This window comes from Hemitrygon akajei, chromosome 14, assembly GCF_048418815.1.
Source record: "Hemitrygon akajei chromosome 14, sHemAka1.3, whole genome shotgun sequence".
NCBI lineage: Eukaryota > Metazoa > Chordata > Chondrichthyes > Myliobatiformes > Dasyatidae > Hemitrygon > Hemitrygon akajei.
In genome coordinates this window covers 33,489,405-33,506,049 of record NC_133137.1, presented here as the reverse complement: position 1 = coordinate 33,506,049, position 16,645 = coordinate 33,489,405, and the positions used below count along the sequence as shown (strand labels likewise).

Below are 16,645 nucleotides of genomic sequence, written 5' to 3'. Positions count from 1 at the left end.
GAAATTATCCAGCACATCTAAAATTGCACTAGACTGGCAGCAAGTAGTAACTTTAAATGCTACTAAATTAGAAAATAAAATAGCCTCAACTAACTCAAAAACACAACAGATTCTGCAGTCTTTGGAAATCTTGAACAGCACAGACAAAATGCTGGAGGAATTCAGCAGATCAGGCAGCATCTATGGAGAGGAATAAACAGTTGATGTTCTGAGCCAAGACCCTCCATCTGGACTAGAAAGGAAGGGAGAAGAAGCCAGAATGTGTGGGTGGGTGAGGAAAGAGGGAAGGTTGACAAGCTTGCAGGTGACAGGTGAAACTAGGTGAGGGAAGGTGCAATGATACAAGAGTCTGGGAGCTGATAGATGGAAGAGGTGAAGGGCTGAAGAAGGAACCTGATAGGAAAGTAGAGAGGGCTATGGGAGAAAGGGAAAGAGGAGGGGCACCAGAGGGAAGTAATGGGCAGGTGAGGAGTGGAGAAGAGAGAGAGGAGAACCTGAGAGGAATAACAAAAGAGAAGGGCGTGGAGAGAGAAATTATCAGAAGTTAGAAATCGATGTTCATGCCATCATGATGGAGGCTGTCCAGATGGAATATGAGGTGTTGCTCCTCTAACTTGACTGTGACTTTTTCATGGCAGTATGGGGGTTGGGTTATGGACCAATTTGTCAGAATGGGAATGGGAAGTAAAACTGAAATGAGTGGCCACTGGGAAACACCACTGGGAAATGCCAAACAGAGCAGCGAGCGGTGCTCAATGAAGCAGACCCCCGAATCTAAATCTGATTTCCCACTTCACTCTGGATTGCGGTGTTAGACAAACTTTATACCTATACCAGTGGTGACTGCCAAATTAAATGCAACTCCATTCATTTAATAGGTCGGCTGCTTTTGATTTTAAAAATGCAGATTATTTTTAAAACTTCATTTTTATTCATAGCAAGCAATTTTTTATATAATTTATTTTTCCTGATTTTTAAAAATTAAGTACTATTTAAAAGCTCAAATGCATTTGGAAGCAGCAAGCTGTCTAAAGACCAATTAGACACAGTGGGGAGCATGGCCTGAGACCTATTTTCCCCTTCATATGGCTCTTTCTTGCTGGGTGGCCAAGGCAGTCAAGACTTGAATAGATTGAATTGACTTTATTTCTTATATCCTTCATATACATGAGAAGTAAAATTCTTTACATTATGTCTCTAAATGTGCAATGTGCAATTTATAGTAATTTATAATAAATAGTTTGATTGGTCTTGCTGGGTCACAAAGGGAAGTATGTCCACTAAGCTAGGAATAGCTGAGTAGCTGAGTGGGAAGTGACCAAAATTTGGATCAATCAAATAACTTGATTCAAAGTTAGGAGGAATATCATTAGCTTATCTGTGATCAGGTACAAGCTACAGCACTGCCTACATTCCAACAATGGTCTCTAGGAAGTTAACAGATGTTAGCTGGGGCAGTTTTAGGGACAAGACAAATGAGCTCCCACTTAGGGAAAAAAAAATCCTCAAGATACCAGTGATTTGTTCTGGAAATCAACTGTCATTAAGGCAATCAACTTTGATTTTGAGATTGACATTCTGTGTTAAATTAAATGGAAATAGAATATTTTTGCAATTAAGTGGTGATTTAATTGCAGCCCTTGCCACTAATCTCAACTACATTGCCTGCCTGTCTGATATTATGGCCTAACCAGTGGGAAACTTCTGCAGGAAATACTACAGTCAAAGCCAACAGAGTATATTACAAAAAATTCAGGAGCAAGACGAAAATAGTAGGAAATGAGAAGGCTTGTGCACTTACCTAAGTAATGGCTGTAGAACTTCATGGGATGATTGATCTTCACGTTTATGAATTAAGATTGAGAGCTTGCCATCAATTGCCTCACTTTCCTCTCCACTATCTTTGTCTGCTTTCATTGAGTTTTTTGGGCTTGATTTTGCAAAAGAACCACCGGCTTCTGATGTGCTTGGAGACAGCACAGTTTGACACCCTGCATAGTGTTAAATGTTCAGATTCTGAAATATATTATTCCGTTCATAAGCATATCATTATTGTTCTACTGATTTGCCAGCTTTTCCACTATCCAATATATCTATCTATTCAATTTCTTTGCTTTACACTATTCAAGACCCACTATGAATTATCTATTAAGAATTCAATGTCAGTTTTGAAACCCTTGTCAACATTAACACCCATCAAGAAATAAGCAAACTCTGCTATGGACTGTCCCAAATACAGCTGCGAAAGGAGGATGCTTGGACATGGGGCTCACAACCCCATTCTGTAAAAACCCAGAGCAACAGAAATGCCAACATAAGTTCCAAAGATCTCATTCCTGGGAGAGGAAGAAACTTGGAAGATGGGCTACACATGGGGACAACTTTAAAGACAGAAGTCTTTGACAAGCTGCTGCCAGCAGCTTGTGCCCCCACTAGAGGTGATGGGCTTAAGTAGTTGTTAACATTTTATCTTTACGGAGCGTTCATATCTGTTCAATCTTAGCTAGAATAAGAGGATTGTCGTAAAAGCTTGCTTCAGCGCATTTGATGTGCTAAGAGGAGAAATGTGCCCCTGATTAGCATTTTATAAACCACTACAAATTCTGTATAGACAAACAACCCCCCCTTATAGGATAGGCCTCAATTATAAAACCCCTCATACATTACTGTACTACCAGTCTGTCTCAAGAACAATGGTGGCTGCATTGATAGTGAATAAATGTTGATTCTGAAGCCCAACAAGAATAAAAATAAGAAAATGATTCTTTTTAGGTAAGCAACACACCAAGTCCCCTGCACTTTGGAAGTACATTTCTGCAAATATAAGGCTGAAATCACAATATTCATAAAGATAAGCAGATCAGGGTACACCTGATCGAAGACAATGTTAACACAGTTGCTTCATAGCCATTCTAGCTTTACTGTTATTTAGGTATGCTTAAATACAATCTAAAATCCTAATTTGAATTGAGAACACAGCAATCTCCTCAACCCTGCCATCTGTCTTGGCCAGTGTCACAACAGAAGATGTTTGTTATTTACTAACAATCTATTTAACATAAAAAAAGCACACTAATCATGAACTAGTGTGCTCATAGCCAACAAAGTCTTCTCATAATTAGAATAATACAAGACTGCAGAATGGTCAAAGTATAGAAGTAGGCTCATCATGCTCATGATGAACCTTGACCAGACTGACTCTCTGGCCCTTTCTCTGCAGTCTTGCAATTTTTACTTTAGCCTAACAACACAAGTAAGAAGCAAGAGTCGGCAACTCAACCCCTCAAACCTGCCCTGCCACTGAGCATGACAATGGTTGATTTGTCCCAGGCCTCGTCTCTGCTGTTTCTCATAGCTCTTAAATTTCCTTGATAATTCAAAAGTTTATTTGTTTTCTCTTCAAATACTTCCTGTATTTGGAAGTACAGAATCTGGAAGAATATGGAAGAATCTGGAGTACTCTATGAATTGCTTTCCGTAACTAACCTTGCCAACCTGATTAACCCAATCTACAAAAAGATAACATTTTCTCATACCCCATTACCTGTATCCTTTCCTCCAAGGTAGTTACTGCTCAAGTCTATATACCACTTCAACCAGCATCTTTCCCTTGTTGTTTTTGTACCTCCACCCAAATGGACTCAGTATCTTCTGAGCACATTTCATCTCTCTACTAAATGCAACTCTTATTAACAACTCCAGTTCACCATATTTTCCCTCCAAGAAAGTCAATATCCCTGAATATTAAATTCCCAGTTTTGATGCCCTTGCAACCATGCCCCTGTAATAGCCATGAGATCACAACTGTTTACTTCAATTTCTGCCATTATTTCACTACCCTATTACAAGTACTTTGTGTATTAAGTCTTTAGGTTCATCTTTAATAGAGTCATAAAACAATACAGAAACATGCCCTTTAGCCCATCTAGTCTGTGCTGAACTATTATTTTGCCTAGTCCCATCGACCTGCATCTGGGCCATAGCCCTCTGTACCCTTCCCATCCATATTATCTGTTCTAAGTTCTCTTAAATGTTGAAATCAAATCCACATCCACCACTTCCACTGGCAACTCCTTCCCCACTCACACCACCCTCTGAATGTACTTACTCTTCATGTTCCCTTTAAATATTTCACCTTTCACCCTTAACCCATGACCACTGGTTCTAGTCACCTCAGTGAAAATAGCCTGCTTGCATTTACCCTATCTATGCCCCTATAATTTCGTATACCTTTATCAAATCTCAGCTATTTCTCCTATGCTCCAGGGAATGAAGCCCTCACCTATCTTATTTTTCTTTGTACAATTAACCAATTTCCTTTCACCCCAGATTCCCCTGCCATTTCTTTTTTACTCTACTGTAGCGATGTGCTACACACAGCGCTGAAATAACAACACGCAGTCGGTAAGTCATTTCGAGACTAGTTTATTCAAACTTCATGGCGCTGGCATTTAATCCCTAGTGCCCGCCCTCTCCGGGCGGAAATGACATCAGAGGTGCATTACCAAAGTCTACTCCGCACGCTGGCTATTTGTGATCCGGTTCACCTGCGCAGAAAGTGGGTCGCCACATAACCCCGCCCCCCCCCAGAACCGGCAATACACCCCCCCATGTCCACAGTCTGGAACAGCCTCTGTTTGGGAGGTCTGCCTCTGCGCCGCGGTGCCTGAATCTCGACCGGCTGCGCCAAGTCCACGTGGGCTGGTTTGAGTCAGTCCACCGTGAAAACTTCCTCTTTCCCCCCAATGTCCAGAACGTACGTGGACCCGTTGTTCTTGATCACCTTGAACGGCCCCTCGTACGGCAGCTGTAGCGGTTCCCAGTGTCCGCCCCTTCGTACAAACACAAACTTACAGTTCTGCAGGTCTTTGGGTACATGGGTCGGGGTCCGTCCGTGCTGTGAAGTTGGTACAGGGGCCAGGTTGCCGAGCCTCTCGCGTAGTCTGTCCAGGACTGCTGCAGATTCTTCCTCTTGCCCCCTTGGGGCTGGTATGAACTCTCCTGGGATGGCCAGGGGTACACCGTACACCAACTCGGCCGATGAGGCGTGCAGATCCTCTTTGGGCGCTGTGCAAATTCCAAGCAGGACCCAGGGAAGCTCGTCCACCCAGTTAAGTCCTCTTAGGCGGGCCATGAGAGCCGACTTCAAGTGGAAGCATTCCACTAGTCCGTTCGACTGTGGGTGGTAGGCAGTAGTGTGGTGTAGCTGCGTTCCCAACAGGCGGGCCACAGCCGACCACAGGCTGGAGGTGAACTGGGCGCCTCTGTCGGAGGTAATGTGGGCCGGTACCCCGAAGCGTGCTACCCTGGTTGCAATCAGTGCTCGGGCGCAGGAATCGGCAGGTGTGTCGGTGAGCGGGACCGGCTCTGGCCACCTCGTGAACCGGCCTACCATAGTTAAGAGGTACCGCACACCTTGGGACACTGGTAGGGGGCCCACGATATCCACATGAATGTGGTCGAACCTCCGGTGGGTGGGTTCGAACTGCTGCGGCGGGGCTTTAGTGTGCCGCTGCACCTTGGCTGTTTGGCACTGCGCACACGTTCTGGCCCATTCACTGACCTGCTTGCAAAGTCCATGCCACGCGAACTTGCTGGAGACCAGCCAGACGGTTGTCCTGATAGATGGGTGTGCCAAACCATGTATGGAGTCAAAAACTCGCCGCCTCCAGGCTGCCGGGACAATGGGGCGAGGTTGGCTGGTAGCCACGTTGCACAGGAGGGTCCTCTCACCTGGGCCTACGAGAAAGTCCTGCAGCTGCAAACCCGAGACTGCAGTCCTGTAGCTGGGCATCTTGTCGTCTGCCTGCTGCGCCTCTGCCAGTGCTGCACAGTCCACTCCCAAGGGACAGGGCCTGGACAGCTGGTCTGGAGAGTGTGTCCACCACGATGTTGTCCTTTATCGAGACATGCTGGATGTCCATCGTGTACTTGGAGATGTAGGACAAATGTCGCTGCTGTTAGGCTGACCAGCAATCGGACACCTTCGTGAATGCGAAGGTCAATGGTTTGTGGTCCGTGAACGGCCTGCCTTCTAAGAAGTACCTGAAATGCCGGATTGCCAGATACAGTGCCAACAGCTCCCGGTCGAAAGCACTGTACTTGAGTTCGGGTGGTCGTAAGTGCTTGCTGAAGAACACCAAGGGTTGCCAGCGCCCCTCGATGAGCTGCTCCAGCACCCCACTGACTGCTGTGTCGGATGCGTCCACCGTGAGTGCGATCGGAATGTCCATTCTGGGGTGCCCCAGCATCGCGGCATCTGCCAAGGCTTCCTTGGCTTTAACGAAAGCGGCCTCGGCCTCCTCGTCCCAAGTAATGTCCTTGCCTTTACCCGACATCAGGGTGTACAAAGGGCGCATGATATGGGCTGCTGAGGGGAGGAAACGGTGGTAGAAGTTCACCATACCAATGAACTCCTGTAGGCCTTTGACTGTGTTGGGCCGGGCAAAGTGGCAGATCGCGTCTACCTTGGCGGGCAGAGGTGTTGCCCCGTCTTTGGTAATCCTGTGGCCCAGGAAGTCGATGGTAACGAGACCGAATTGGCATTTGGCAGGGTTGATCGTGAGGCCGAAATCACTCAGGTGGGAATACAGCTGGCAGAGGTGGGACTGATGCTCCTGGCGACTAATGGTGGCTATAAGGATGTCGTCCAAATAGATGAACGCAAAGTCCAGGTCGCGTCCCACCGCATCCATTAGCCGCTGGAACGTCTGTGCGGCATTCTTCAGGCCAAACGGCTTTCTGAGGAACTCGAGCAGGCCAAAAGGGTGATAAGTGCCATTTTGGGGATGTCTTCAGGGCGCACCAGGATTTGATGGTATCCCCGGACAAAGTCTACTTTGGAAAATATTCTTGCCCCGTGCCCGGCTGCTTTGGGCACCATGTGCAGGGGGGAGGCCCATGGGCTGTCGGACCTCCGTACAATCCCCAATTCCTCCATCCTCTTGAACTCCTCCTTCGCCAGGCGGAGCTTTTCTTGGGGGAGCCTTCGTACGCGGGCATGGAGGGGTGGTCCCTTGGTCGGGATGTGGTGCTGAACCCCGTGTCTGGGCATGGCTGCCGTGAACTGCGGTGCCAGAATCGATGGAAAATCCGCCAGGATTCTGTTGAATTCGGTGTCCGACAGTGTGATGGAGTCCAGGTGTGGGGCTGGCAACTTGGCTTCACCCAGGGAGATCGTCTGGAAAGTCTTGGCATGTACCAGTCTTTTCCCTTGCAAGTCGATCAGCAGGCTGTGAGCTCGCAAGAAGTCCACCCCCAGGAGTGGTTGGGCCATCGCGGCCAGTGTGAAGTCCCATGTGAACCGGCTGGCGCCGAACTGCAGCTGCACTGTGCGGGTGCCGTAGGTCCGTATCGTGCTGCCATTTGCAGCCCTCAGGGTGGGTCCTGGCTTCCTGTTGTGGGTGTCATACCCTGTCGGGGGCAAGACGCTAATTTTCGTTCCGGTGTCGACCAAGAAGCGGCGTCCCGACTGTTTGTCCCAGACGTACAAGAGGCTGTCCTGGTGGCCAGCCGCCATAGTCATTAGCAGCAGCTGGCCCTGGCCCTTGCAGGGCGGGCGACAACTGCGGGCTTTTGTGCCACACCATTGGTGGTAGTAACACCACTGTTCACTGTCCTCCTCACTCCTGCCTCTGTGTTGTGTGCGCCCCCCTGCCGGGCCTGGTCCAGTCCACTGTTGGGCGCGTGGCCTGGTAAACTGACCGACGGACGCCACGCTTTCCCTCTTGGTTTTCCACAGCACGTCTGTGCAGGCCGCCACCTTCCGGGGGTTGCTGAAATCTGCGTCGGCCAGCAGCAGATGTACGTCCTCGGGCAGTTGCTCTAGGAACGCTTGCTCGAACATGAGGCAGGGCTTGTGTCCGTCAGCCAGGGACAGCATGTGGTTCATCAATGCTGATGGCAGTCTGTCTCCAGGTGAAGCAGGCGGGCACTCCACTCACGCCGTGAAAGGCCAAAGGTCCCAATGAGCAGCGCCTTGAATGCTTCTATTTGCCTTCTTCTGGGGGTGACTGTATGAAATCCGCAACCTGGGCGGCCGTCTCCTGGTCAAGGGAACTCACCATGTGATAGTAACGCGTGGAATCAGAAGGTATCTGCCGAATCTGGAACTGGGCTTCTGCTTGGCTAAACCACACACGTGGTCTCAGTGTCCAGAAAGTCGGCAGTTTTAGTGAAACTGCGTGAACAGATGAAGAGTCGGACATCTTTGGTCCAAATCCCATTTGGACCGTCGGGGTCACCAATGTAGCGATGTGCTACACCCAGCACTGAAATAACGACACGCAGTCGGTAAGTCGTTTCGAGACTAGTTTATTCAGACTTCGCGGCGCTGGCATTTAATCCCTAGCGCATCGCCCTCTCTGAGCGGAAATGACGTCAGAGGTGCATTACCAAAGTCTCCCCCCGCGCACTGGCTATTTGTGAGCCGGTACGCCTGTGCAGAAAGTGGGTCGCCACACTACTAAACTTTTTGTTTCTGTTGTTGGTTTTCTCCCGCAGGTCATCATGCTTAGGTTTCTATCAACCTGTCACTCTAGTTTAAATACTTCCCAATCTAAAAAGAATGTTCTTAATCTTAGTGTGCCCTCTGGGCCTTTTTAAAGCCTTCCTATATCATGACATCCAGAACTGAACACAACACCTCAGTTACAACCAGACCAGCTACTTAGAAAGGTTTAGCATAAATTTCTGTCATTGATAAAATCTGTAATTGTGACGTTCAACAAGCACTACCACTTTCAGTAATTTGTGCATGCAAACCCCAAGGTCCATCTGCTTCTGTCCTTTCTTTGGGCAGTATCCTTTCTCCTATATTGCTCTTCCATATTCTTCATACCAAATTGCATCTTCTCATATTTCTCCACATTAAGCTTTCTTTGCCGTAAGTCTGTCTCATCAGTCTGATGAAAGACAGTGATTATGTTTTTCAATTCTATTGACGGATAACCAATGGTGGAAGGTAAAAGGTTGAATTGAGCAAGAATGAACATTAAAGAACTGTAGTCAATTCCAGGATAAAATGCTTTAGAGGGCTTTCAAATTAATAGACGTCAACTTTAAAATTTCCCTTTTAGCTGTACTCTACTAGCTGCCAGTTAACTTACCTGGTACAACATAGTCAGCAAGCTTAGCTAAAAGAAGTGATGCAATATTTGAAGCTGGATCACCAGGATCATCTTGTTCATTTTCCAGGGAAGGTACAGAGTAGCTCCATGGAGGCAGCTCCACATTCCCACAATCTTCCACACTCATGAGAGGCAAGGCAGCACGGCACAGTTGAAGAATGATGAGCACCAGCTTGGGAGACGGTCGCTGGTCCAACAATAATGAAAGTAGCTTGGACACACATGCAGGTTGGCTGAGGATTGCTTTACCAATCTGACTTCTAACAAGATCACCAAAATTAAAAAATCAGGATTAATTGAGCAATTTCAACAGTTTCCAAACATTAGGATAAGCATAATACATAATGATAATCTGTGCATGAAAATGCATGCTGGTATATCAACACTTGACATCCTAACTTACTCACTTTTAATAATGTTGAATAAAATATGGAAAAACACCTGTAACACTAAATAATAGTAACATGACTTATTTACAAATATGTTAATTATCAGCAAACTCCATTAAAACAATATCTTCATATTCTGTAATGATCAATAAACCAATTGTTTGGAATCAAATGCCCTTGCCTGGTGTCTCAGGGTTGGGTGTGTTTGCACCCATGCCACCTCCTTCTCTTGCACTCCTCTGCCACCTACCCCACATCCCTCCTGTGGAATTCCACTCTCACCATCCTAACATCCTTTATTCCTGCCAGATTTATTAACTTGCTCTCTGCGCCACGTTGACAAATAAAGTATTATGTAAAAGTCTTAGGCACCCTAGCTACTACATGCATTTGCCCAAGACTTTTGATCAGTATAGTAAAGCTTGCACATACAAATAAGTGTTTGTGAGGCCGGCAGGATGAATTTGTTGGCTTATATGGAGATGCAGGCATTTTCAGCTGGCTGGCAACATCTGAATGATTGAATTAAATGTGCTGTTTTAATAAAAGGTTGCTCCTGGTTGGCTTACATTTATTTAAATATATTGCTGGGGGACTGATTATCCAATTTGCAAGCTATCTTGGTTACAAACAGATCTCAGGAACAGAACCCTGCCATAACCTGGATAAGATTTGCATTAAGATTAATTTTAATTGCAGCCATGGAAGCATTTTTAATCCTCTTGACTCATCCATTATGCTTTGGTAATTGTACTACAAACATACTACAGAAGTATAGATGATCAGGTTTTTGGAAATTTTCTTTAACAGTACATAAACAATGCTGAATGCAATGCCAATCAAGCATGGAGTTCCTACCTAGAAAGATCATTTAAAAGGCTGAGTACATCTTGCAGTGCATCATTCCCTGCTGCTTGATTCCCACAGCTTTCAGTGGCACGGGCAAGATGATTTGTCAGCAGGCTTGACACCTGACGGGCCAACCCAGAATGGACTGCATTTGTTGATACACCTGGAGGGAATTGGTGGAAATATAAGATACAGTGCATTAAAAGATACCAACAATAGTAGAGAAGGCCCTAATACAAATTGGCAGTAAGTGCTGTGCTTCAAATTCATGAAGCAAAAAGTTTATAGACTTTGAAAGACTGTTTTGATAACTAAATTCAAGAAAACCTATTTTTAGAAAAATCTTCCGATTTAGATGTTCCAGGGTATAAAATAATCAGATTTGCATGCATTAATTCCATATCCCTCTATACTATGATCAGATGCCCATCCAGATTGCTCAAATGTTGTTACTATCCCTGCGTCCATCTCCTCCTTTGGTAGCTCATTACATAGAAAACCTACAGCACAATATAGGCCCTTCGGCCCACAAAGTTGTGCTGAACATGTCCCTACCTTAGAAATTACTAGGCTTACCTATAGCCCTCTATTTTTCTAAGCTCCACGTACCTATCCAAAAGCCTCTTAAAAGACAATATCGTATCTGCCTCCACCACCGTTGCCGGCAGCCCATTCCACGCACTCACCACTCTCTGAGTAAAAAACTTACCCCTGTCATCTCCTCTGTAACTTCTCCCCAGCACCTTAAGCCTGTGTCCTCTTGTGGCAACCATTTCAGCTCTGGGAAAAAGCCTCAACCATCCACATGATCAATGCCTCTCATCATCTTATACACCTCTATCAGGTCACCTCTCATCCTCCGTCGCTCCAAGGAGAAAAGACTCAATTCACTCAACCTATTCTCATAAAGTATACTCCCCAATCCAGACAACATCCTTGTAAATCTCCTCTGCACCCTTCCTATGGCTTCCACATCCTTCCTGTAGTGAGGCAATGAGAACTGAGCACAGTACTCCAAGTTGGGTCTGACCAGGGCCCTATATAGCTGCAACATTACCTCTCGGCTCCTAAATTCAATTCCACTATTGATGAAGGCCAATACACCGTATGCCTTCTTAATCAGAGAGTCAACCTGCGCAGCTGCTTTGAGTGTCCTATGGACTCGGACCTCGAGATCCCTCTGATTCTCCACACTGCCAAGAGTCTTACCATTAATACTATATTCTGCTGTAATATTTGACCTACCAAAATGAATCACTTCACACTTATCTGGGTTGAACTCCATCTGCCACTTCTCAGCTCAGTTTTGTATCCTATCAATGTCCTACTGTAACCTCTGACAGTCCTCCACACTATTCACAACACCTCCAACCTTTGTGTCGTCAGCAAACTTACTAACCCATCCCTCCACTTCCTCATCCAGGTTATTTTTAAAAATCATGAAGAGTAAGGGTCCCAGAACAGATCCCTGAGGCACTCCACTGGTCACCGACCTCCATGCAGCATATGACCCATCTACAATCACTCTTTGCCTTCTGTGGGCAGGCCAGTTCTGGATCCAGAAAGCAATGTCCCCTTGGATCCTATGCCTCTTTACCTTCTCAATAAGCCTTGCATGGGGTACGTTATCAAATGTCTTGCTGAAGGCATTTCCAGATTTAATAATCCGGATTATCAATTTCCAGATACCAATTATTCATTTAATGAAAAATGCAATCCTGAGATTTCTTTTAAACCTCATCCCACTAATTTTATGCCCTCCAGTTTTAGACAACCCTAAAGGAGAAAACTGAATCTGGCTACCTACTGTCTGAGCCTCTCAAAATTTTATAAAACTCTGACAAATCACTTCTCAGCTTTCATTGTGCCAGGGAAAACAGACCATGTACATTCAATCCCTTCAATCCAGGCAAGTTTCTTTGTGAATCTTTTCTGCACCCCTTTTTGGTTTGATCACATTTTTCCTGTATTACAGAGACAAGCAGGTCTACATCTACTTGAACTTTCAACTGCAGCCAGGGTTTGAAAAATCAAAAAAAAACTGCAGTTACTAGAGATCATTGACCTGAAAAGTTAATTGTTTGTGGTTGATCTGCTGGATGTTTCTATTATTTTCATCCATATCCTATGCTTGCATTGATATGATTTAGTAGCCTTCACAGGTGGTGCTTCACAGTTATTCAACCAAGTATAAAGCATACTTGAAAGTACTGTGGAGGTGGTGGGGAGAGAAGGAATACCTGTAGCAACCATTTACATCAATATTAGAACTGTAGCTACCGGATGGGAAAAATTCGCAAAGTATATAGGATACAAGAAATTGACCATCAGAAAATCAATTACTGTCTTTATCAATAAACAAGGGTACTATCTTCCAATTGATCACAAATAACTCTTTTGTTCAATGAAAAGGTATGTTTAAGTTCCATTTTAAGTGATTCTAAATGAAGCACCATAATACTGCAGATTATAAAGTGAAGTCAGAGTGTTAATGAGGTAAATAAGAAATTGATTACCATTATTTTGGCTTTAAAGAACAAACAAGATTCAAAGGAATACAAAGCTACGAACAAGGAGATTAAAACTGCATTCATGCAGGAAGCTCACCTTCTTCTTTCTCCCACTCCACACAGCGATTAGCAAGTACCTGGAAGGCAGCCCAGGCCATGGTAGCAACCTTCTGCTTCCTTGTTTGTTTTTCACTTGAGCTACTTTCTCGTTGGCTTGTCAGGCTGCAGAGTCTGTCCATGAGCTGCACCAATCCACTTCGCACCAGGCACTTCTCTTCACTCCTAAGCATCCACAAAAAGAACCATATTCAAGACATACAGCAAAATATCTAGAATAAAAAGCGTATAACAAAAGGTAAAATTATCCCATTGATACGATCAGCAGCTAGCAGCAATGCCAAATAAACTGCAGTTCCTGGAGTCAAGAGCACAACAGCATTTTCCATACTGTATTTGTGTGAAACCCAGAAGAATAATTGCAGTTTTTAAAGTGTTACGAAGGATGAACAGCTATGATGGGCAGAAGAGTGCAGGGTTGCCCATGTCCCCCTCCCCTGGGAGAATTACAAACTGTTACTGTTACCATGCTGCCCATGAGAGAGAATGAGAGAGAGACACAGATAAGAGGAAAACAAGTTGGAACATCTGCTGCTGATAAGAGGGAAGAGAGGAGCCATTGATTTACTGTTATGTCTTTTGGAGAGGGCTGTTTACTTGGTACTATTCTGTTCATTAAAATTTCTCAGTGGACAGCCAGAGTGGGCTGGTTTGATGGGCTAAGCCATTCAAAACTGACTGACACCTGAGTCCCCATGAGTAGGGATAAAAGTGAGGTCTGGGGAGACACCCCTCAGACGCACCAAGAGACACACTTGTGAGCACTGTTTAAGTGTTGGAACCCACGAGAAAAATGTGGGGCATCGGACACCGAACGAAGGATCGGTCAATTTTAACTCACAGTGTTTATAGCGAGGCCGGTGGGGGCTTGTGTGTGTGTCCACCCTTGCCTGGGTGACGAGTCCACCATAGAAGAACGGTCTAGCTAAAGGACAGAGGGGTCATACCTGAATGGCCACAACAACACATCGACGGATCAAGAACGAAAAGGAAGGTTTGACTGGCTGTCACTGTTTGATCGCTCTCTCTCTCTCTCTCCAACAATTACAACACATCGACCAACAACTACCTCAGCCTGTATGAACTGAACTGAACTTTATACTTTCCCATGATACTTCATTATCCCCTAGACATTGATAGAGCTTGTTTATTATTGATTATTATTATACCCACACTTTTAGGTTTAGTATTGCTAACGTGTATTATCTGTATATTTGCATTGTTGATATTGATTTGTATATTTTACTAATAAACACTATTTAGAAAATAGTACCAGACTCCAACGGACACTTCTATCTTTGCTGGTAAGACACTCAGTTACGGGGTACGTAACAAAAGTTTTCAGTAGTATTCCTTCAAGATGGCTATTATAGTGTTGGCTCACTAGTTCAATGTGAGACATCTCATTGGCAACCTTTTTTCTCACCTTACATGCACACACAGATTTGTCTTTCAAAAGGATCAAACCGAGTAACAATACAAAATGGAATCTTCAGCAATGTCCTTTGCATTATTACTCAGGTGAACTTGAGTTGCTATAATGCTACCATAGTCCAACTCATTCAAATTATATCGGTAATTTAAACAGTTTTAACAAGTCATTAAAAAATACACTTTGACTAAAATTGGAGAGGAAAGTGTATAGTTGAAAACAACTTAAGTTTAACCAAGCTTCCATCACATGGATGTATCTCAAGGGAACAAATGTGCACATTTTGCTCAGTGATCTAAGTTGAGTACTTAGTAGCACACACAAAATGCTGGAGGAACTCAGCATCTATAGAAAAGGTAAACAGTTGACTCTTCAGTCTGAGACCCTTCATCAGGTCATCTGACTCAGCAGTCCAGCTGAAGGGTCTCAGTCTGAAACGTTGACTGTTTACTCCTTTCCATAGATGCTACCTGGCCTTCTGAGTTCTTCCAGCATTTGTATCCGTTACTCTGGATTTCCAGCATCTGCAGATTTTTTCATTTTTGGCATAGTGACTATCTGCCACTTGCTCAGCAACATGTTGAATTTAAAATTTCCATCTTCAAGTTCAAATCTATTCATTACTTCAACATATCATGCTCTCTCTCCATAAACCTCTTCAGCCTAGAGCCTTCTGAGAGCACTATTCTCATCTAATCCCTAAACATATCCTTGATCTGCACAGCTTCACCACACCATAATGTATTTTCACCTGTAATCCCTGCTCTGGAATTTCTTGATTAAAACTCACCAGTCTCTACTTTTCTCACCTTTAAAGTGTTTGTTACAATACAACTCTTTGACCGATTTTAGTGTTTCAATGCAAAAATATCCTTGTGGTTTTTGTTTGAAGATGTTCCTGCAAAATACTGGCGCCATGTGAATGCAAATATTAAATTCTACAATGGCTGAGTGAATGTTCAAGTTTTAGAAAAAGTTTCCATTAATCACATATGACATTAAACATGGCACAAATAAACTTGTAGATTGGATTATTGCTGCAGAATTTCCACACAACAATGGAGGGATTAAATTCCACTCTGCTCTACAATGTACAGTCACTATTCATTGATGAAATGGTGCTTTGCACAAATTCTGATCCTGTATGCTGCACATGCCATCTGAATCTCACAATGCTACAGCAGAACTTGCTCAGTCAGTGAATTCTGAAAACATAGGGGTGGGAGTGGTAAATGCTGGAAATATTCAGCAATTCAGCATCTATGAACAAGCAAAGTTAACATTTTAGAAGAGTGACCTTTCAAAAGTGAATAAAAATGATGCACTGTTTTCTAGCTCAACATGCAAAGGATGATTTTTTTTTTACAGCTAGATCAAATATGTCTACAGTTTTGATAATCCCTATAGATTCAAAGAGAAGACAATCAGTGCATCTAGGGAAAAACCATGAGTGAGTGTCAGGATGTATAAAGAATCTGTCACAAATATGATTTATATAGCTAGTACAATCCACTTAAAACCCCAATTTTTTGCCACATGCTGGAATTGCTCTTGTTTTGGCCATCAACAAGCTACTTCAGGAACAGATTTGGGTGAGATAGCTTGGACAAATGATCAATTATCAGACCTTAATTATGAGGACTGACAAAGAACACTGACCAGTTCAGCACAGATATAGGCTGTTCAGCTCACAATGGTGTGCTGAACTAACTAAATTAGTACTCAAATACCCAACCAAACTGCCTGCACAATGCCCGTATTCTTCCATTTCCTGCACATTCACATGTACAGAATATAAGGATCCTATGTTGTGTCCTCCTTCCCCAGCTCAAAAGGTATATGCTATTCCTTTCCTTGCCTTGTGGTGGATCAAGCCACATTTTTGCCATTTCTGTAGCATTTGATTTTTTTTTCACAAAGCCGAATTGCTAGCTTGATGCTCAACCTGTGACGCTCATGGATAGAAAGTGTGCAAGGGGCCAGGTGGATTTGAACTCGGGACCATTTGCCTCAAAGTCTGGTGCCAATGCCACTGCACCATTGGCTAGCATCAACTCAAAAGGTAGAAGGCCAAAAGTATTAGTAATATTAAACATCTGGTTCATTTAGAAAAGCTTACATTGTCCAAGGAATAAACCTTGGGTCCAAATTGCTTAGGAATTCAGCATAAACTAAATGGTGAAGCAATGTCACATTTTTATTCTGATGAAAACTCATCAA

The 16,645-nt window shown here is 44.2% G+C and overlaps 1 protein-coding gene across 6 annotated transcripts in view; it reads right to left on the bottom strand.

Moving 5' to 3' along the window:
* Positions 1 to 16,645, bottom strand: part of LOC140738468 (probable E3 ubiquitin-protein ligase HECTD4) — a 318,241-nt gene that overhangs the window by 115,840 nt on the left and 185,756 nt on the right. For all 6 annotated transcript variants that reach the window (XM_073065772.1, XM_073065777.1, XM_073065774.1 and 3 more), the window contains exons 34-37: positions 12,974 to 13,158; positions 10,376 to 10,529; positions 9,108 to 9,388; positions 1,802 to 1,991 (exon numbers count right to left, since the gene is read on the bottom strand). In XM_073065772.1, the coding sequence (XP_072921873.1) occupies positions 1,802 to 1,991; positions 9,108 to 9,388; positions 10,376 to 10,529; positions 12,974 to 13,158 (810 nt within the window). The remainder of the gene's footprint in view (positions 1 to 1,801; positions 1,992 to 9,107; positions 9,389 to 10,375; positions 10,530 to 12,973; positions 13,159 to 16,645) is intronic.